The following is a 24439-nucleotide window of genomic DNA, read 5'->3' on the forward strand; positions in this document are numbered from 1 at the left end:
ACAATGCCCTTCTATCCTGTTATTTACTCACAAAAGATTCACTGCTTTACAACGAGCTGTCATTCTGACACCTGATTTTCATCATTAAGAGTTTTACTACAGAAAAATGAAAAGCAATAATATATCAAATTTTAATTTGTAGCAATACACAGAACAAGTTTTTCATGCTACATATGAAAATAATGCAGCTGAAACAATGAACAGATTTGTCTCAGAGCCCCTGTAATAGCCATACATTCATTTGGTGGGTGGAGAGAAAAGGCAGAGGAAAACAAAATTACTCACACTTGCATCCAAGCTGCAGATACTGATTGTATCTTCATCTTGAGTACTCTGTTTTCGCTTCTTCTGTAAAACAAAAAGAAAAGAAAAGCTCAGTTTTGATGAATAGTACTAACTACCAGTAGCTTGGTCCTGAAGCAGACATAGGTAATTAAGGCACACACATACATACATATATATAGTTATTTTCTCTCATCACCATCCTAGGTACCACATGTGAGTGTAGGTTCTATTCTCAAATTTAATAGCTACCTATCAGCACATTAGTAGATTAAATGCTGTTCCTTTTTCTGTTCACAGTGAGTTACGTTCAATTCAACTTTATTCTAACTAAAAACCTAAGTAACTCCTGCATAGTGTAAACTGTACCATGGCACTTATTATGAACATCTGTAACTAATGACATTGTCAGGAGAAACTTCTGTTTTGGGACAAAAGCTTATATTTAAATTTTTCAAAACATATACAGCAACGAAGTACTATTCCTAGAGTGTCAATAGTACATAGTGAGGATAATAGATGAAACGTACTGCAGGGATTAAATTAACATATATCTCAATTTCAGTATCTATGTCAGTGATTGCATTTTGCTCCAGATGCAGGTTTTGTTGCTGAAAACAGCAAGCCCTCCCTGATGCCATTTCACAGCTTCATCACAATACTAATCTTCAAACCCTTCAAATAAAAAGTATGAAATTTCATTTAAGAGCTCTGTATTTTCTACCAGACCTGAAAAACTTAAGAAACAAGAGAAGTCACAGAATACAGGATCCTTATTTATCCAGCTGAATTGTCTTCCACTGTCAACTAGAGATAAGAATTCACAGATGATAGCTGGGATTCAGTTTCCAGTCTACAGAAGTCAAAGATGAGCAGTTTAAAGAATAACAAAGAACCCCACACAATTGCCATATGGAACACTTATCTTACATAGTTCAGCTAAAAGGTAGGAGCTGCACATTGTGCAGGTATTTCTAAATTCATAATATAACTATATAAGCTCTATTCTTCCTTCTACAGTATCCATACCACTAACTCTTCTGAAGCCTGGAGGTTTTATTCTATAAAGCCAATAAAACAACCATTGCATCTACTAGGCCAAGTATATCCTGAGAACTTTGATGAAAAAAGATAAGGAGTATTTATCATAAAATCCAAAAGCTTTCATTTCCTGCTATTTTAAAATGAAAATGTAGGTGTTGAAACTTTTTATGTAGTTTTCAGCAGAAATTTGACTTGTGTAGTCACATTTAGATAGAATTTTGCTTTTCTTAAGGAAATAACTTCTACCACTTTTTTCTGACAATAATATTTTTGAAGTTAATGACAGCTGTGTTAATACCATTATTATTATTCAGAAACAGAAACTGGATCTCGAGTTCTCTAACCACATTACACTGTGAGAAACGTTATATGAAAAGCAATTCTTCGCCCTCAGACAACACACAAACAAATCTCTTCTACCATCATTGAACAGATTTTTAGCCACAAGTAAAACAACAGAAGAGAAAGCAAAATTTTCTGGACCAGACCACAATGAGCAATGAACAGACGTATCTGAAATAACACTGAGTATATTTGTTTATCCTGAAGTGGTGTTTCAGAAGGTTGGGGGTTTTTTCATGTGATAAACTAATCTGAATTATTAGTCTAGGTTTAGCCAATGTGTATTCATGATGTAAAACACAAAACAGCCTCAATTCTCAGCATTACTAGAATGAAAGTTAATTCCAAGAGGATCAAAATAGCAATGCAACAAAAGGTATTACTCCAACACTGATAAGTTTTAAAAGTTAGGTGCTTGATGAAAGTATATGTTCCTGATACTCTATAGACAGGTCAAATGAAAAAAAAAGTCTCCAAATTAAGTACTATGCAGGTTGGAACCATAACAAATGTTTTCTATAATGGAGTAGGTGCAACTTCACTGTTAAAGGAGTATGACACATGACTGCACACAATGAATAGATAGCTTCTTTGTTAAATAACTGATTAAAAGATGTACTGGTGTTCACACAGCTACAGATTATCACATAATGTGGCACGTCCAGCACAGACCAACTGAAATGAATGTGGATTGAGAGCATAAATTACATAATATAAAGTACTAGCAAGGCTACAGGATTGAAATGAACTTGAATGAGACAGGACGTGCCGTTACTGTAGAAGGTAAGTTATAGAGCAACTACATCTGGTCTTCTGACCACCATGTTCAAAGGGGATACATGGATCCAAAACACAGAGGTATCACAAAGCAAGTGTCCATGGGGACAAGTGCCCAAGGCAAGGCTATTCAGGTAAAGCACAGCACAACATTTAGTTAGTAGCAAATATTAACAAGTTTATATCTTATCTACAGACAACTTCTTTGATTATATAACTAGGTGTCAATACACTCATGAGAAGCAAATCCATGTCAACTGCAATGCACAGACCAAAAAGTCTGAGAAGATAGGTACATTATAAGGAACACAATTACACATCTGAAAGAGCCTCCACAAAGTAGGCAGAGCTTGCTCTAGCTTATACTCTATTGTGCTCATCAAAGGATCACTTCACACTTCATTTTAGCTCTTCTACTTACTGCAAAGTAACATATGAAAAAATAATCTAACAAACATCTGTTATCTGGAAGTTTGCAAGTAGCATGCTATGTAAGACAAGTCATTTCATAGAGAAATTGTTAAATATCATCAGCTACTGCAGCTCAGATGAATGTTTCCATTTCCTAAGTGTTTCAAGGTCTATTATCAATGGGGGAGTAGAAAACATGGAGTGAAAAAAAAAAATCCAATAATTGAGCCACCAGATAAATTTCTTTGCCCATAATAAGTGGATTAGAAGCAAAGACTTCAGTGGATATTGTGCAGGGAGCATAAGGTGCTCATTAAATTAATCCCTGCCCTTTGTGGGCATCTTTTACCCAAAGGAGTTGCCAGTCCTGTCTCGGTTGCCATAGCACAATATAGCTGACCGCTGAATCTCTCATGTTCCTGAAAATTACCCCTTAAATGTTGCTCTCAATTTTATGTTTTAAATCACATGGCACATCAAGTAACACAAACATCACTCCATTTTGATCTCAACAATTTGATGTGTATTCCTCTCACAAAAGATCCTAGAAATACAGTGGATTTCTTTGGGATGAATCCAGAAGAACAGTTCTATGAGAGGTCATTGTATGTATTGCACACATTCAGAGTAGAATAAGCTTCACAGCAATGACAAGGATTTTTCATAGAATTAATTTACATCTCAAACACTAAAATCAGTTGAGTGACATATTAATGAAAAATTTGAACTTCCAAAGAAAATTAAATCAGCAGTGCTCTTGAGAGGCTCAAATATCTATTGCACATATTGTTCGAAGAACAAATGAACATATAAAACTCTTCATAACAGCATCGTATTGGTAGATTTTCCACGCCAGTTTCTAGTGTCACACAAGGCTGTGTTAAACCAAACCCTGCAATCTGTGAATCTTTATTCAACACAATCCTTGTTCTGGCCCAGGCATAGCACCAAGGAGAAAGGACTGATGTCTTAATTCAATTTTATTACCTTGCACATGAAGTACCCCTAGTTCTTGTTAACATTTCTTAGGTTTATCTCTGGCTGTAGTAACCACCAGTTTTAATACAGATTTATAGCTTTTTTGGACTATACAGCTTGAAGGAGCATGTGCAATAGGGAGCAAGACCCACTCCAAGTGTGCTACATTAAGGAGATGTATACTAACAATAAGTTCATGAATTTACCCATGTGGAGATCTTACAGATAATTGCAGAAGATCTAACCACAAACATGTTGAGCAACAGAAAATCTGAGGCCCTCATGGCTACCCGAGCATACCTAAATTATATACACAAGTGACGTTCCTGGTGTGTGTAATACTTATCACATTTAATATACTCCACGTGCAGGATGTTTTACCAGAACTGTAGAATCATAGAATGGTTTTGGTTGTAAAAGACCTTCAAGATCATCAAGTCCAAGCACCTATCCAGCCCTACTTGGTTCAACACTAGACCATGTCACCAAGTATAATATTTACACTTCCTTTAAACACCTCTAAGGATGGTGATTCAACCACCTCATCCAGTTAGAGATTGTATCAGGTTTGCTTTAATTAAAATCCAATAAGAAGCCCCAACATACTATGAATACTATGAAACAGTGGTAAAGTTCTAAGCAATTAGCATGCCCTAACTTTGTACCTAAGCAGTACATTAAATCTGTTAATATTAATATTCCTGAAATTCTAAACTGAATTAGCCAGGAAGAATCCACCTCTCTTTCAAATTCAGAGTAACAACATTAAACAGTCAAATATTATTGTTATAGTAAACATGATCATTCATTATCTCCAACGTATATTAATTATATCAGTTATACCATACTGTAGCACTGTATTAAATACATTAAATACCAAACACTTCTTATATCATGCTATGAGCAATGGACAAACGTCACCTGCAATCTCACCATAGGGTAATAATTTATTTTGTAATTAAAACTGAAAATTGTTATGAAGTTGTTTAGCTTGCTGGGATAATAGGACAGCTTGCAGTGCTTTAACAACTCCCTTTTTCAGTAAAATATTTGTAGACCTTAAGAAAAGATCTCGCATGAGAAAAGCCTACCACTAACAGTATTCTGAATAGAAACATGCCTGTGATTTCTGACTGACTACACAGATGCATTATACACCTTCGAATGGGTACTGAAAGACGTTTTCTATCACATTTGATAAGTTTTTTGCCTTTTGAAATAGACAAAAATCTATGTCAGTATGCAACAATGATTGTGTAACAGGTTCAAATCTTGATCCATGTTTGTAATACTGCTGCCTAAAAGCAGTGCTTACATCGATAGTTAGAGAGACAGAACACTTCCTGGTCTTAACATAGCAGGAAAGAGTTGTTCTCAATAATTATCTCACAGGAGATGAGAAAGTAAGAGATCCAATTATATATTAAAGCAGAGATTTAATTAAAGGAATTAGAGCAATAAGACATTGTTATAGAAAGGCTGGATTAACATTCTCTCTCCATCACAGGGTTTTAGTTATCAATACCAGAGATTTATATTTTACCACCTGGGAGATGAAATGCAAAGACACATAAAAAATAGTTTGATAAAAAAAGCCATCCTGTGGTGGGGGAGGAAATGCTTTTCAGAAGAATCGCTGACTTTTACTAATTCATTTATCCATTATAATTGCTTGGAAACGTGTCTGCACACAGAATGGTATCAAAGTAAAGAACAGTTCAAGACAATGTATTTGTATAGGCATATAACTTTAAAGCTTTTATGTCATACATTCATTTTAAAGTGAAACACAAACCAACTTACTTCAAGCTCTTTTTTATACAGAAAACCATTTAACAAACGAGGATCCATTCATTCTAGCAAAACAGACTTTCTCCACCCCACCAAAAAGTCCAAAAGAAAGAAAAATTTAAAACCATTCAATAAAATATTTTCATATGAAAATATCTTTTAAAACTTCATCTTTCTAGAACATGCATTTGGGCACACTTCAACACTGCTAATTAGAAGAGAGCAACTTTGTGAAAACTGCAGTTCCAATATACTATTTAAATTTAAGTAGGTAGAGGTGAATATATATATACACACACCTACATATAAAGATATAATATCTATGTGCATATACAAATACATGTATGCATCAAGTATACATACCTCCTTTTTTTTTTTGTTAAAGACAAGGAACATACTACAACATGTTCTACTATAGTTTCTTTGAATGACCTATTAAGATTTTGGCAGAGGGAAGTGTGCAACAAACTAAAAACTGTCTGGGTAAATACTGGTGATTCTAAGTTAAAGGCGCAGCTTACAAATTCTCTTGATATGTAAATCTTTTTAACGTACCAGCTAAATCCACATGTATTTATTCAAATGTGCTAATGATTCCAAGCACCCTAATTCTTAAATACCTGACATTCAGACACTACAACTTTCATGTTTTTTCCTTTGTAGTGTCAGTACTTCCGCACCCCTGCATAACATGTTGATCGATCTCAAAAAGCCCTGAAAAATACCACTTACTAAGACGGAATTTTCCCTTTAATGACTCCAAAACGTCCACCTCCTCTTGCTTCTGTGTTACAAGATAGGTTTCAAGCTGTCACTGTTTCCGTTTCAAATCACATTCAAATGATCTCAAAGGTACCAAGCACCACTTAGTTGTATCACAGAGTATGGAGGAGGATTCAGAGTCATGGCAGAGTCTAGTGATGAGGCACAACTAGTACAAAACAGATGTTAAAAGGCGTGCAAGGAAAAGTGAGGTAGGATGAAAGAAATAATGACAAATTGCACTGTGAGGGGAGTATTCCGATTCTCCAGACCAATTTAAAGTGTTTTCAGAAGTTTCACAGATGATACAGCCAGAAAACAAAAACATCGAAACATTTTGGATTAGAAGGTAAACATTCTTTCTAATACAGCAGGAGGAAATTCTTGCTAAACACTTCAACATTATTCTCACCTGCTGTTATCAGTCAGTTAACAAAATATGCCTTGGGTCCAGCTTAAATTGGGTATCAAGTTGCTAGGCAAAAGATTAATAGCCTTCTATCTTAAGGTTAGTTGGATAATCACTAATTTAACATTTCCTGCCACAGGTGGTGGGATATAACATGACCAAGCAGACTTCAGAAGAGACAGCAGCGGTGTCACATTACCCAGCTTCAAGCCAGAACGTTCATGATACTGAAACAAGAACACTTCTCACATAGAATTACCCATGTTCCATCTTATCACATTACTGTTGCATTGACATGCAACTATCTAAGATTAAATAAAGGTACAGATGCAAAAAAAACCCCACCCAAACCTTTGCCCTCTCTGAGACAATGCACAGTTCTAGAAAGAAGTCCATATAGAGGGAGACCGTGTCATATTAATCACATCAGCATCTCCGGCTGCAATAACCAGCTAGAAACCTCTGAATTTCCTGTTTAATATGGTGATCCTCCTAAATTTAGTTCAGAATTCAATTACAATTACATAAACAAGTGATAATTCACCATCTGAGAGGCCAGTCCCCATTTCACTTCACGGTAGCCTACCACTTCCCTTCATGTCAGTACCATTATCCCTCACTTCCATAGCTGTACCACTGGCAGTTTCAAGGGCTTGAAGGCATGGAAAGGCAGCAAGTTTGAAGTTTTCCCAGAGCATAGTGCCTTTCTTATAGCCAAATGCTTTTATGGAACTATAACTTCAGAAGACTGAGTTCTAATACAAAATTGTAACAAAAAAAAAACCACCACCTGTTGTCCTACCTTCCAATACCACAGCTCTTGCCACTGGCAAAAAGAACTTGCTTAAACTCTGAGACCCCAAAATTCCTTAGTTTCTGTACATATTTCCGCTGCCCTCTACTGTTCAGAACACCAGAGGCATTACAGGTTTCTTTTTCTCAAGAGTGACACAAAAATCTAAACAAAAACTTTATTTCTTTCGAAGGAGAAACAGTCCAAGATGACCCAACTGTGGTTTGCGCTGAGTCTGGTACAAAGCTTTGCCAGTTCTGCTTCCCATTCCACACATGTTCAGCTGGCCGGCTCTACGCATGCAGGGGTTAGTAACAGCCCTTGCTTGTTCCTGATGTCCCAAGCAAAACAAAGAAACGAAAAAACAGACTCTGCTCCAAGACTGTTAGAACACAGCAGAAGATTTAAGACTTTGTCACTAAAACATGAGTATCTAAGTGCTTTTGAGGCATCACTCCCATCTCTGCCAGAAAAGAGAGCAGCTCCTTTTCACGTTTCTCTGAGCACAGAGAGCAAAGCTTTATTTCTACAGTGCTTATTGTGATGGATTTGAGATTTTCCGGTCAATGTAATATAAAATGAACACTGAAGTGAACAATGAAATGAAAGTTATATTCAATGTGTTTAACATTAACAACAGGAAATGGGTGTGCATGTACGGGATGCTGTAAGGACAAGGATCAGCCGAGCTTTGTTTGAGGACTGGTATTTATTCTATCTTTATTTAACCTTCTTCCTTCCCCTTTTCAGAAGATGGGGGAGAGTATCAGTCACTGGAACTTAGCAGAGTTAGACATGCTGAAACATCTGAATCAAATTCAGATAAGTTACATACTCCTTTTCCTTTCTCCATAGGAGTTATTTTTACATGAATGAACAGCTATCTTTATTGCACGGTATTTTCTCAGAACTTTAAAACTGCTACATAAATTATGCTTTTAACACTTATGATCAATATCGAAGGATTCTGAACTCAACAAGAATATAAATAAAAACTAAAATGCAATTTAAAAGTGTCCATACACTAGTTAATCTCACAAACACTTTTCAGCTGGGATACGTCAGTCTATAGATACAGTTCTTTGTGGCCCCAAGTAATATAATCAGTCAGCATGCAAATAATCCCCAGATTACTTTGCCTTTGGAAAGCTGATGTGATGGAAGCTGCAGTTCCTAACCTTGTACACGGAATTGTAAAATCAAGACTAATCAAAGTTAGGCTAGTTCAATGCTCTAACTCTGCCTCTACAAGTTCTGTGCATTTGAAAGCAGGGGGAGTTCCTCTGACTGGATCCCAATGACCGGTACTTGCTGCAGCTGACCATGTAGTCACAGCTGCCAACTACCACTTCTGGTTCTAAAAGTGCTGCATCTGAGTTCATATGAGATGTGACTTGTGTTCTTGGAATTGAACTCACAACGGCATTTTCTCACTTGAAAAGCAGTTCAATTCAAATTACTATTATTACTTTTTAATTATATTTCTTTTTCAGGTTTGGGCTTTTATTGTTTGTCTGTTTTTAAGAACAACAGGAATCTAACAGAGCTTCTCATTGTAAAAGAGACCTTGGATTGCTGGTCCTGTGCACAGCACCAGAATCACATACACCAGAATGAAACAACTCCAATAAATGAATTCACCACATGGCATTTAACTGGCTTATGTTTGCAGAAACTGCGGCCATCCTTTACTGTTCTCACACTCTACTGTTAGTCTGCTTTCTCTCAGTCTCCTGCATTCAACACCTCTATTCTGCTGAACCTTTAAAAACCACAGGTTCCTGTGTATGGGTTTTGGTCTAGAGCACCTCCCTTGAGCGCTCTTCAACATCACACTGAATAGATAAAATGGCTGCACCCAAAATGGATTGTTCTGCAGATAAAAACAATGCTACTTTTACTAAAATAATGTGTTGCTATGCCTATTTCTGGTTTCACTACATGTAAGTGCACACATGTTTTAGCTACATTTCTCAGCAAACAATGCTTAGACGGTATTGGTGGATATTCATAAGACTGATGATTCTGGAGTCATCAGTTTAGTCAGCTTTTAAAAATTATATGCTCAGTTTCAATCCAAATGGACAAAAGGATAAATATTACAGTCATTTTGGATAAAGAATATAGAACAGGAGACAAAATTTACACCCAACTTAAAAGATTTTAATTTGAGCTCAGCAATACTAGCAGACAGCAAATAGTCTGTGATTTTTTTGTCTCAGGCAAATATGTGTCTCCCTGTGGCATTTATTAGATTTCTTACATTATAGGTTTTCAAGTTAATTATTTCTAAAACACATACCCACAGCAAATACGCATATTAAGTACATCCAAGAAGACCACACCAATTTAACAGTATGGTAATTAGTAACCACCAGTCTCCTTAAGCTATTAGAAACTGAGAATTCAAATGCATAACATCTATTAAACTAATTTTCACTAGTTGAATAGCTCTTCATTTCTCTGGCAGTCTTAACCTTTCTGAGCCTATTGCAATTTTCAAATACTTTTTTTAAACATTAAGTCAGAACTGCATAAACCATTCCAGGTAACATCCTAAAAAGATACTATGCAATAAATTTATCACAGACCATCTCTTTCACTATTGAAAAGTGTCACAGGAATGTAGAGGGGAAAAAAATTGAAATAATCCTAATTAACAATCCACTCTTAAGCTTCCATATACTTAAGACACATTCTCCACAGCAAATCCAAGAGCATACAGGCCCTTGAATACAGTCCTAACTTGCCTTGCACTACAGACCCCCACCTTTATCAGACGTATCTAAGGCCTTCAAAATAGTTTTATTCAACATATATGCAAGTGGTTTGAAATCACTTTGCTTCTTAAGACGAAGCTCCATATTTTTCCAGCAAGTGGAAAGATCCTACAAACTGGGCCTAGAGCTGCAAAGTTTTGTGTTCTTGTGACCACAACCAAAATCCTTCGCAAACCATTAAGAACGATCAGGTATTAAACCCCAACCATTAGAATAAGTAGAACAGGTCAATGTGTGCAACGCAGATCTAAATTACACTGACAAGTTTGAAATTACAGATTTTATAATATAGTTGTATACTCTGTTCTACTGCTTAATGTTACAATCAGGAAGCATTTTAAAAAAATACGTATTTAACCTGGATCTCCCTTGCTATGAAATAGGCCTACTTAGTCCTGTGCTGCCCTTGGCAAATACAGGGAACAAGTACCAACTTAATAATTGTTCCCACAAAATCAAAACACAGCTGTATACTCATACCTCATATCAAATAATTCTTCTACAAGCAACATGCATTACATCCTTTATACTCTACTCATAGGCTGTATTTTCTACAGCTCTCTCGCTACTCTTATATCCACATCTTTCCCAAGTGCAGTGTCTAAAATTGCACCCAGTGTGCCAGGTGATACCACACATACATGCTGCAAGAGCCAAACCATTATACACTGTAAATAGGATCTGTTACAGCTTTCACTTTGACAGTGGATACTTAAACCATTTTGACATCAGCCAAAATCCTCATTTTCACACTAGGAGACAGAGGCAGACATGTTTACACATATATGGTAAAAAGGAAAAGCAAACACATAAAACCAGCATCCTGCAGCAATAAACTACCAACACATGCAGAAAAATAAACTGTCATCAATCCCAATGGGAACACCAGAGTATATTATCTAAACTTTTAATAAAAATTCTTCCCTTACAGATAGAAACATTCCTGTTAAGCAACATTCTGGTTTTATTAATACTCAAATTTACATCCTGGCATGCTTGGAAGCAGTTTCTGTACAATTTCAGCTTAGTACAATGTCATGCACCCAAACAATGAAAAGTAACATGATCTCAAATTTACACTTACCTGATGATGCACAAAAAAACAACACCACACCATGAGGTACTTAGTATTGTACTCAGATTTTAGGAGGTTTCTTAATCTTGGGCGTGTTACTGAAAAGTCTTTGCTACAAAGGAGTCCCTATGTTTCTCCAGTTTTCGTCAGAAACTCCTCCCCATGCAGCCACACAGTTTGCTCTCACTTCCTGTCACGCAGTGCACTACAAGTGTCAGAAGCCAGTGATACGTATTCTACTGACTCTCTGTTGTGGGTTTTTCTCAGCTCCTGCTTCAAATAATAACAGGCAACTATCTTAAAAATTGGTAACAAATGAATGGCACAGGCATGGTAAAGGTAAAGCCATCCTTAATGATATTTTTGAAGTAATCGGGGGGGACTCAGAGTCAGCAACTGATACACAGTCCACCTCCTACCTGTGCACAGTCTGAAACAGCAGCAGTGGGCCTTAAACTCCAGGGCTGACTGCCCTCTCCAAATGTAGATGCTTCATAAAACAAAAGAGCTGGTAGAACTTGGGTGGAATTTCTGCACAATTAGTTTACAGAAAAATTCCAGTATTTCAGAGATGAAGAAATGTGCTAAGCGGGAGTTCTTAAATTAACAGAAGTACAATGGCAAGAACTCAGCACAGAACACTTCAGAATTAGGCCAAATCTTGGCAGAGCACCCAAATTTTGCATGCAAGAACATGTCAAGGAAACGCAAAGTGCGATTTTATCTCTGGTAATTCCATCTAATTGAGGAAAGAAACTCCATTTTTCTTTCTTCACCTTAAGCATCAAGAGAGCATTCAGCATGAAGTTATTGCTGCCATAAAAATATCAAATATTATTGTTCCTACAACGACACAAAATTTTCCAACCCACTTGAAATTTCAAAACTCCGGATCTCCTCCCACTAGACACATACACACACTGGCTATCAATGTGATTGAGAACTTCAAGTCAAGAAACTTACAGGATTAGATTTAAGATTCAAAATTCAAACTGCAAAATGTAATGCTTTTATGAGAGCTCTTATATGTGCATGCCAAATCATTCTTAGGACAAAAAAGAGACTGAGATAGATCATCCTGCTGGTTATCAAAGACTTCAGTGGTCTCTCTCAAACTGCCAGCTAGGTCACTAGAACTTTCTAGTATATATTTGTCTTTAACATATACTCAGTTGATTGCCCCACTTAGCCATCATATCAAGTTATATTACTTCAAGATAAGAAAAGCTAAGTTCCATATTACTTCAAGATAAGAAAAGCTAAGTTACATGAAGAGCTTGCTCATCTGCAAGTTATCATATATTGAACTTCCTACACATTATATGAAAAATTGTATTTGCATATGACTCATATATACCAATTTCAATGTATATTCAAGCAGCACTCTTCAAAATCCAGACATAGATATCAGCTTCCTTAGCCGAAGTTAGCTAGAAAACAGTGCAGAATATTGACCCTGAAGAATGGAATCCATAATCATCACAAGTGACTGAAACACAGTGCTTTATATATAGCAAGTAAAAGTAAGTCATCTCAAATGGCCTTCCTTCATCTTTCCTGCATCACAAAATGAATTATTTTGGGCAAGTGAATCTTGTCCTCAGAAAACAGTAAGAAGGAACTACTGAGATAGATGTGAGATTGAGGGTGGGTGTGTTTAAATTATATGTGGACTCTAATGTAAAGAACCAGTGCACATACAAGGAAAAGTAAAATCCTGGACCTTTTCTTGTTGTACACACGGCAAATACACAGCAAAAAGTGGAGTGCTGGCCTCTTAAAATATCCTCTACATATTTGTGAGATAACGCATTCTTGGCTTTAGAAGATTTATTCATTAGTTGTATCGGAAGATTGAGTATGTTCCTCCTCCTACTACTATTCCAAAGGAATTTTTTGTTTCAGACATAAGTAATACTTGGGTGAAAAGTTCAGGCAAGTAACCATACTGGACAAAAAGAGATGAATGTATTAGTCAACTGCTTAATTTAAACAAACAAACAAAAAATCAAGTTTTCAGCATAATAAACGTCAGGTGCATTTCCCATGCCCTGCATGTCCTTACAATTCACTCTGGATCTATCCCTATCCCACTCGATCTTTTGTGACTTGCTCAGAGCTACCACCCCTGAGTTATTCTGCAAAATTCTGCCTACTTCCAGTAGCAAGAACATTGAGACAAATTTGAATTTGCACAGCACGCATTCTAACTTCATCTCTGAAGAAAACAGGTCTTTAGTGGGCTGGTGCAACCTTTCATCAGGTCAAAACTCAGAACCAAAACTTTCCACCGAACTTGGGGGAAGAAGGTAAAAGGTGAAACTGGTATTAGTTAGCACCCAATTCCTTTGACAGCAAGAGCATTTCTCTGTGGACAGAAAACACTAATTGAAAGAATCTTCAGGAAGCAGGAATTGTAGGCCAAGACTTGGAAAAAACTACTTGAAGTGTTTTCCTTTTGGGGTACTGCAAATGCTGTTGGCTTATCTTCCCTAGCTGAAGATGAGATAAAAATCATATCTAGCCACCTTCTTTTCAGGCCGTTCCAGCATAAACAGTTTAGTTTTCAAAGGAAATCCATGTAAATTCTATCTATAAGCCTGGAATTTTTTTCAAGGATTCTTTCCCTTCTATTAACTTGTCATTACATCTAATTCCCTAAACAGACTTTACTGTATCACAAGAAACACTAAACTTTTGCTATTGGAATTAGGTGATCCCTTATCCCAGAAAAAAAAGGGTGCAAGTCCGCAAAGTTTTCATATCGTTATGGTTTTCATAGGTTTTTTGTGCCAAAGATGAAGTTAGGCAGGTAGGCATTTTTCTGTCAGATTTCCTGGTAACATTTGGATTTTTGCATTCCATTTCTTGGAGACAAAAACATGCAAACACTTAACTTGCTATGCTTCTTTATAGTCACACTTGAACAATTTCTTAGGTCACCTATGACCTTCTGTTTCAGTAGCCATAGAAGTTTAAGATGCCTGAAGTTACCACAGAATTCATGCCAGTGTCAGGCATGAGGTCAGTCAACCAAACTTTTTCTGATCAATGCAGTGGAGAACTTTTAAAAGAGTCTTCCCCGCCCACCCTGTACCAATCAACACAGGTTAACAGGATAGCAAAAAGAGTCTTTAAAACTGCACCAGTCACTTGCCCAGCTAAGCACTCTCAAAATGTTGCAATTCCTCTCTCCCATCTTCTTCTAGTATCCTTCCAGCCAGGTCACCTAATTTAATCTTATGATTGTACAACTGCCCTCATTTTAGAACTGTTTCACAAAGCTACTGGTCTGCTTTGGACTGAAAGTGTCTCAGAGAACACTGATTGTTGAACTTTAAAGTTGTGAACCACTGAAAACTTGAAGCAGTGCTTGGAAAAGAAATAAGCTTTCCAAATTCAGTGGGGAACCTGCTAGCACATAGATTAAATCTGTTTCCTCATCGTGTATTTTGAGGTTTTTAAGGACGCTAAATTTAACTCCTTCAGAAAAGCTTTACAGTTAACCACAATCCAGAGAGACACACCACCACTGTATATTTTTTTGATCAAAAGCTATGTAACCAATATTTGAAAATATGCATTTTACAGAGTTTTAGAATGTTACCTCAAGTCACATTAGGATCATATCATATCTTAAAATATTTAATTTTATATTAATGAAGAAACGTTGCAACATGTTCTTACAGAAGTTTATATTAGCAATTCTTCAGAGAAATAATAGTTTATTATAATGTTTATATGATATCTAGCAAAATTGAGACCTTGTTTTCCAGTTGCTACTGTAATAACAAAATTTGTTTCCAGGCTGCTATAATTAAAAACCATCTTATTGCTCATATTGTGCATTTGTGTCAGATTTTAAGAGATGGACATATTTTTTTATTTTCTAGCCACAGAAAACAGCACTGGCTTTCAAGAAGAATCTTCTTGTTCTATTTTAAAACTACTAGGATTCATTCTAAGGCTGAGATGTCTCAGAGAGAAGCTGGCTGTGAAAGCCCTTTTACGTTTCGGGTGAGCAGCACCCTTCATACAAAGTACCAACAAACCCACTCAAAATGCTGCTTCCAATTGAAAACATCAGAGGAAATTAAGATTTCCTGTTCTTTTTCCATCAGCTCTTGAGGACTGTTTATAAACTCTTTCAGAACTTCAGAAGTTTTCAGAAGGCTTTCTTCCTCTCTTGGTCCATAAAATATTTTGTTTAGTTTTCTGTCATAAGTACAACTTAACCACCTAAACCACAACCTGTGGAACTGGAGAGGGGAGAGGCAGGTGTTTGACTAAAACCTCTAATACAGCACAGAGGATTTCCCAGCTATTTCTGCAAGTTAAATTTTTGCAACCTTTTCCAAATGCATAGCCCTTTTATTTAAAATTTACTCCATACTTTTAAATACTACCCCTAAGCACTGTCAAATTGGAAGCATCTACAACCTATGTAGATAGACCAGCGATTCTTTTTACAGTATGAACACTAGGAAATTAAACAATGGACTGTCACAATGATTTGGTAAAAAATTAAAGACTGATGTTAATAACACATTTTGGTAACCGGCTGCAATAACATGAAGTTGTACTGCAAGCATTGTGACTAGTAAAAGCAAACAAAAAAGCCATTAAAGTCCACACATACAACCATTCATGTCCACTAGAAATTCTAAAATAAAACTGTTAATCTGAAATATTGCAACATCAATAAAACATGCAATTCGAAATTATTTCCAAAATGTTGTTTTTTCAGACCGAGTGCCATCTAGTTCAGCTGGACAACAGCATCCCTCTGATAACCACTACAAGTTTCTGAAACAAAGTCCAGGAAACAGTAATTTCACATCATGTGTTCTGAAAGAGCAGCCACTGGTGGGGTGGGGGGAAATAAATACAAAGACATGTGCAGACTTTGGTTTGAGTTAAATTGAACAGGGGTCAAGTTCATCTGCTGTTGAACAAAGAAAAGAACAGTAAATGACAGCAGGAGTACAAGGTAACACCCAATCTATGATTAAAGACAGGAAACCTGCTATATAACAGAACATCAAGCTTAGGCTAAGAGAATGACAATTGGACCTATCTGCTTTGTCACATGTTGCTCCGAGCTCAGTATTGTGTGTATGTGCAAAAAGGCTGGTAGGATGGGTTTATAGCACATACAGAATATTTCTACCACAGATAACAAGCCACACCCGGAACAAAAATAAACTTGACACAAAGCACTTACAAAGACCTATAAAATAAAGCCCTACAACGTTAAGAGAATGACTGCAGAAAGTAGTTTTCAAGAAAACCACTGTCTGAAAAGCGAACATGAAATTATAAGAAATCCTTCCAAATGGGAGATACTGCAGTATTTTCATTATCAGAAAACCTCAACATCTTAGTTGAGTAACTGAGCTTTAATAAACAGAGTACGTAGCTCTTGCAGTACAAATAATGATGGAAAAGTCTTGCAGAAGTAAAAGCCTATGACAGTTTCTTGATTTCAAGAATACATTACCAAGTGCTCTATAAGCAAAACTCTTGTCACAAGAAACATAATCTGAAGTGTATGCTGTATAACTGCATGTAAAGTACTCACGTGAACTGGCTAATTGGACAGGTTTAATGGCTATGTACTTAATTCATTGATGATTTTAGATGTAAAATCCGTAAAAGTTCAGTAAAACAGCTGTTGAATTCAGTTAACGAAAGCACTGAAAACTCCTAAGCACTGTAATGCTCTCTAGGTAGCATGAGCTGTAACAGCTCATGAAACATGCACAGGCTTTTCTACCCAAGTCCCAGGCTACTAAAAACCCAGTAAAGTCTGAAGTAAAGCCTGGTAAAGCCTGCATCACTCTCCTTTATCAATGACTCACCTATAAATAACTCATAGAAGTCCCTACAGCACATGTTCAAGAACTACTGTACGGAAAGAACCTTAATTTACACTACACATTGATCCTACCAAAAATACAGCCCTTTAACAGAGACCTAAGAGCTCATACAGCAACAAACCATGTTTTGCTGGAATTTCAAATAAAACATTCTGACAGAACTAACTGGACATCACACATTGTGGATAGAAATTATCATAGTAATTAAACAATGCTGAGTCAGCAAATCAGTTCTGAATAATACATTCCTGAATTTTTCAAAATTACCTAGCTAGTCACACTGACTTGCAGTGTATACATTAAGACTATAATCATGATGATGTGTTTTGGAACTGCAGGTGGAACTGACTGTTATCCAGTTACGTAAGTGCCACACAATGAATTTCTGATAGCATCTCTATTTGTTTGCCAGTATAAACCTTGCTGTTCCAAGAGAAATTAGTCTTGTGACTAATCAACAACAGCTCCAATGGTTTGTTCAAAAACAAAACCAATAATAAGCTAAAATATTTATAACTCTGTCCATAGATGAAGCAGGGAGACATGAAAAATCAGCATTTAGCCTGTCTACTTGCTACAGTTTTAAAGCTCTATTAATCTGAACAATGAATTGTGTATCATGGAAGGGAATTTTTAACACTTCTATTGCCTTCTACAGGGCTACTATAAAGTCTGCAGTAACGTTTCCCTGCTCCTGCAATGCTCCAAAGAAAGAATTGCAAGGCTACACAGAACCTCAGCTTCTACTAAGATCATTATACAGGTTCCATATTTACAGCATCTGTTTTCTAATACTTTGAAGCTTATGGAATTGCTTCTTACCACTTCTAATACCAGGTATCAGAGACATTCTGGCCCAAGAAAGGTCAATGCTCAACAGACACACAATAGCACCTCCACAAAGGCAGACTAAAAGCTAACCTCAACAAGACAGAAAAAGAGACTTAAGTGCTGGGGCACTTAAACTCTAAAACAGAAGAGCTTGCAACCCACTGGAAGAAGAGGGAGAGATCTAAAACGAATACATCATCTGTTAGAATGGAGAAAAAGAAATATGGAATTTGTAGTTTTTCTTTTCAAAGAAAAGGGGGGATGAGAAAGGTCAGGGATAAAGCACCCACCTAGCATCTCTTTAACCTACTGCAGGAGGTTAGAAGCAACAGGAGGGCTCTCCACGGAGGGAAGTGGATGAGCAGAAGTGGCAGAGCAGGTATGGGAGAGCAGGGAAGCCAGCAGGACTCCCCCACGTGGAGGAGTTTTTCCATGACACCTGATAGAACTATTGTCTGACTGTTAAATCGTAATACATATATAACCTACTCAAAGCAGTGCTTTCAGTTATGCAAAGTAAACTTCTTCCCTCCCCCCCCCCCATCTATAAAGGAAGCTATTTGAACTATACAAAATACAAGCACATTAAACGTAACAAAAAGCCACATATGCTTTTTTAAGGTATATGATAACTTGTGGTTTAAAACCATAATGGTCGTACTGTGAGATAACGGTATTTCAGCACATCTCATCTAGACATATTAGTGTATCATTTTGCTTAAACAAGTATGACTACACACCTGTCTACCATCACTTCTAATAAGTGTCTGTTACAGGTAACATCATTGCTTAAGCAATTGAGTATCAGTGGATACAAATATTAAACAAAACCGGTCAGAATCCAGCAAAGATGAAGATGTGTTTTCTGTGGCAGTACATAATTATGTAATTTGTGTAATTAATCATTAAGTTTAAGCTAGGAAAAAAATTCCCTTTTAGCAACTTTTATCTTGTGTAGATACACACACCCTGAAAGGAGTAACTGAAATCTGCCAGCCTGCACAAAATAAACGTACTGTTATGTATATACAGTAGTGAAAGAGTGGATTTCCTCCTGTTTGGCATTAAAGACACCTCCCTCCCTTCTCCCCCCCAACACACTAGCGGCAAAGCCCGCAAAGAAACCACTTACACATCTAAAAATTGACCTTCAGCTTGTTTAGCACATTTTTTAATGTAAGGTTTCTCATAAATTAGATCAGCCTTTCTCACAGGTGACCACATCTGCAGCTTGGTTAATTTTTTTTTAAAAACTAAAAAGGAAACAAAAAAGGAGGAAATAGGAATAAGCCTAGTTGCAGTAAATTATCTTTCCTCTCCAGGCAACTACACACGAAACACATGTTTCAAAACATTTCAAGCAGAAAATGATGGTTTAGATTTCACCATTTATTTTTAGCACTAAAGTTAGTCAGTGAAGAAGTGCTTAACCACTTTTTTAACTCTTGAAATGATTTTGTATTACAGTCTGTAATATAGAAATAGCTTGCTTTTTTTTTCTTTTTTGTTAACATCCATGCTATGAATAAGTCAGCTCCTGAGCTTGCTTTGTCATACTCAAACATGGCACTGCTCTGCCACCAGCATTAATTCCATTCTTTTACCCAATAAGGTTTTCAAGAAGGTTTTACTCCTGTTTGAGAAATACAAAGTTAAACTTTTATCATTCACCATCTGTATGAAAACCTTTGTGACTTCAAGTCTGTTCACCGGGCTTTTTATAACACAGTTTTTCCATCCATCAAAATAAAGTTGGTGCTGACACCGTGTAAACAAGAGACTTGGGCTCTTTTTTCCCGTGTTCAGTTGTCTTGGTTTCAGCAACTACAGAGATAAGTTAGCAACTGATACAGGTTCTTCCCTCGACGTAGTAGTTCATTTCCATTATCTCCAACTGCCAATTTCTATGCATTCTATTACATACTACAACTACAGAATTTAACATCCCTCTCTTATTGTCTGGTAAGTTTCCTTTAAAATACAGTGGCAGACAACCCACACAGATCTTCACTTCTACACATGAAAGTAGCAGCCTGAAGATCTTTTACTTGCTGCCTGTTTTATAAGGCTATAACAACTAACTGTTCTTGATTTCTCCTCTTGATTCTGAAGTCTTTTACGCCCCAGTTCTCTGCTCTTTATGCATTAGTCCACTTTGTAATGCAGCATGGATAACTCATTTTATACCACTACACTTACCAACCCCACACCCTTACTCCCACTGAGCTATTGCTCTGTGAACTTGGGATCACTGTTTCTCCAGTACAACTCACACCTATGACACACTTCCTACCACTTTCATACCTCCCTTCTTCCTCGATGACTTTTAGAGCACAGTTGAGAACTGGGAGTCAATTTAATTGGGAGTCTATTATTAAACTGGCTCTGGAATTTATAATTAACATACAGATTTAAGCCTGTTGGTGTTTTTGCTGTATTTGGCAGTGCTATTGTCAGGGAACTATTTTGTCACTAACAACTTCACCCCTGTAGTTTTGTGGTGCAGTACAAGTAATAAACAGTGAAAATTAAAAGCTTACAGTAAACAACAGTGGATGCTCTACTTAAAATACCAACCTAGAATGCAGAAGTCAATATCAGATACTGTGAACAGTACTTTTCGTTTTCATCAAGTTTATCATATTATGGCCAACACAGACCAGTAAATCCATCGATGCCATTTACCCTTTCAGCACAGCATTTATGTAACATCTTTCTACTTAAAACTTTGGTTGGAAGAAGCTCAGAGAAAACCCATTTATACACTCTCCTAAACACAAAACTGAACTCTTTAGAGCCAGTTTAAGTCAATCAACATTACAGGTAGTGGTGATTTACTGATTATTATACCAAATTAATTTAGAAAGGCAGAAAAGATCTTCCTTTGGCCTGAAGGTTGCAGTAACACTACGACATAGATAAAACTTGCAGTGATAACTCCTCCTCCTAGACTGTATCCCAAGCTATAGTACTTGCACACATGGCAAAGGCTCCACAGCCATTTCAACACCACCACCATCACATAAATTTTTTCATTAAATGGTGTAGAAGCACCGAAGGGTATAGGAGACAAAAAGGGGACAACACAACTCTGGAAAAATTCACCTGAGTGGTTCACCTCTGAAACCTCAAGACATAAATAAAAGGTTCTGATATCACCAGCAAATACTAAGACACTCGGTTTCACTTGCCTTCCTTTTTCATGTACCTTTTCACTCAGTTACTGAGAACACCCATGATTTTGTGCTTCCTTCCTCAGCCAAACACACATAAATAAAAGCTAGGCCCACTCTGCCTTGTTTCTGTTCATGTACTTTTTGTTACTTCTGCAAAATTCACATACACAAGCTTTCAATAAGTAACTTCACCAATCTGTATATTAAGCAAGTGTTTAAAAACCAGTACATCTCAGTTCAGTTTTGCTGATTTGTTTTCAAATATAAAACCACATCAAATTTTTTTCCTTTTATAATCAAGTGTACATTAACCCACCTACATGACATGATCTGTCCCTGCCACTCATACTACGTCAGCCAATCATATAAACAAAAGCTGGCTTTTTTTTTTTAAGACAGCCTTTCAGGAGGTTGCAAAATTTAGTGTTCCATTTCGTTGTTGTTTTGCCATAATTTTAATATTTGTAGAACATGTTTTAACAACAAAGTTGCCACAAAAGAAACAACAACAGAATATAGCAGGAGAGAATGATAGAGAGTATGAACAGAACACCACCAAACTTACCCCTCTGAAATTCCAGCCCTTTGTAGAAGGAAACAAGGAAAAATTGTTCTGCTGCTGTTGCTTCGGCCTGCAAGATAAGACAAGGAAAAGTGTTTACATTTTCAGCTATCATAATTTCTATATCAACAAAAGAGTGGCCATAGTGGGAGAAAAGAAAAAACACAGGCTTCAGGTACCAAAGCACCTCAGATTTCCTTGGCTGTACTTCTGGCAGGTTTCTCTCTTCAGTTTAATTAAATCTTTTAATTTAGATTGGGACATGGCAGCCTTACAAGCCTTCAGAGATGCACTGCCTTGATGTCTGACAACTTATTACTCCTGCTGATTTTCAACAAGCAGAGACAACCCTGACCTGAACAGTGTGGGTCTGTGAAGCTGCAATTATGCCATGTGATGCAAGATGGTGCAGTCTGCCAACTGCACTACCTGTGGACACGAAAGAGCCTTTAATCCTAAGAGTGAAGCTACACAAAGCACTAACGTAAAGCAAGGTAGCCATATGTTTGTGTGACACCAAAAACTAGAGAAGCCAACTCGTGGTTTTACTCATTCCAAAACCTTTCTCCTACCCTATAATTATTGCTGTACAATTATTGCTTAAAAGTAAACATAACATTCTCCACTTTGCTCTTAATGGGTGTTTTTCACCAGTAAGATCTCAGAACGACTTTACAAAGGTAGGCAAACATTGCTGAGATTTTACACATGAAGTCAGATCAAAGCTTGACTGACCTGTTGAAGTTGACCAAACCAAAAATAATTTGGCAGCAGGACCTAAGTGCTGAGCACGCTGCAACTACAACTGTGCAACTATCCAGATTATAGAAGTGATCACAAATAATAATAGGAATACAAAAACTTCATTTAAAAAATAGCAAATTAAGTGACTGCCTGTCAAACCTCACCATCCAACAAAACCAGGACAGATGTTTGGTATGGGAGTCATTTCTGTTGCTTGTAATTCGTGAAGGACTCCTGTGATGGTGTGCTCCTGTTCCCCCAAATGGACATTCCCCATAATCCTACTTAAGCAAATAACTTAAGCAACTAGATTGTTGCTGAGAAAACAAAGTACATAATGTGTGATGGGACAGGAGTTCCTCCCTACAATTACTTGCAAGAGTTATCTCAAAGCTGTAATTTACAGTACTTGACTTTTCTTACAGATGGATTGGTTTTTACTTAGGTAAAAGTCACCAAAATATTTTCTCCCCAGTGCTGCAGTTTTCCTACCTTTATAAAAGGTAAGACTATATAGGAACTCTTCAGACTGGGAGCAAGGGGATCACCAAACCTGTAAGCTCATCTTGTGTTCTGGTTTTGTCTGGAATACAGTTCTTCTTCATAGTAGCTGGTATGTGGCTGTGTTTCATGTTTGTGCTGAATACAGTGTTGGTAACACAGATGTTTTCTTTACTGCTGAGCAGGGCTTACACAGAGCCAAGGCCTTTTCTGCACCTCACATGGTGTCACCAGCAAGTAGACTGGGGGTGCAGAAGAGGTTGAGAGGGGACACAGCCAGGACAGCTGCCCTCAACTGACCAAAGGGATATCCTATCACATATGACATCATGCTCAGTATATAAAGCTGGGTGAAGGAGGAAGTTGGAGAATGGTCACACTGATGGTGTTTGTCTTCCCAAGTCACCACTATGTGTGATGGAGCCCTGCTTACCTGGAGACTGTTGAACACCTGCCCACCCATGGGAAGTGCTGAACAAATTTCCCCTTTTGCTTTGCTTGCATGAGCAGCTTTTGCTTTACTGATTAAACTGTCATTATCTCAGCCCAGGAGTTTTCTCACTTTATTCTTCTGATTCTCTCCCCCCATCCCACTCTAAGTGGAATGAGGCAGCAGCTGTGTGGTTGCCAGTTGGGGTTAAATCACAAGAGCTTGGTTTGGCAATTGTTATGGAACGTTCACCTTGGAAATAAGAGCCTGAAGCCAAGTCCAGCCAGTCTGAGAAAAGTGCAAGCAAAGGCCTGACACTTGGAAGGGCAGCCCATGAAGATACTTAACTTTCAGCCACTTCTATTTAAGTGTCAAATTTGTCCTCTTCCTCTTTAGGAGTTTTAACTGTTCATCTTTCATTTGATCTTCAAGCTCCAGGCATAGCAAAATAATTTCTGGTAATAGCATCTTCACATCCTAGTTGCTCAGATGCATCTTAGATCCCTTGAAATATTTACTAGGGAATGACTGAACTACACTGACTTGCTTGCTAGTCTCTTAGTGATCACAATAAATCAACTCCCTATGCTTCTTGTAATGCAAAGTTGTGCTACACACCACTCAACAGAAATCAAAGCTTTACTAAACAAAAACAGTTGTCGAGATGCAGAGTAGGAAAAAAAAGAAAAAAAAAGAGAAAGAACAAGATAAACCATAAAATAAATTCATTTTTTCTCACAGTGAAGTATGTCCTACTGAAATCATATATAATAAAAATGTTTCCATAAACTTTAATAAACTCTTAAAGTGAATTAAGGATAAAAGACAGTTGGTTTCAATTGAGGAAGACTGAATTAAAATGAAAGAACCAT

The 24439-nt window shown here is 37.0% G+C and overlaps 1 protein-coding gene across 1 annotated transcript in view; it reads right to left on the bottom strand.

The window, feature by feature from the left end:
- Positions 1 to 24439, bottom strand: part of ARHGEF3 (Rho guanine nucleotide exchange factor 3) — a gene marked incomplete at its 5' end in the record, with an annotated part of 109595 nt that overhangs the window by 56294 nt on the left and 28862 nt on the right. The window contains 2 exons of the mRNA XM_084269621.1: positions 286 to 348; positions 21896 to 21962. Coding sequence (XP_084125747.1) covers positions 286 to 348; positions 21896 to 21962 — 130 coding nt within the window. The remainder of the gene's footprint in view (positions 1 to 285; positions 349 to 21895; positions 21963 to 24439) is intronic.

Source organism: Gallinula chloropus (genome assembly GCF_964237585.1).
Source record: "Gallinula chloropus genome assembly, chromosome: 12".
NCBI lineage: Eukaryota > Metazoa > Chordata > Aves > Gruiformes > Rallidae > Gallinula > Gallinula chloropus.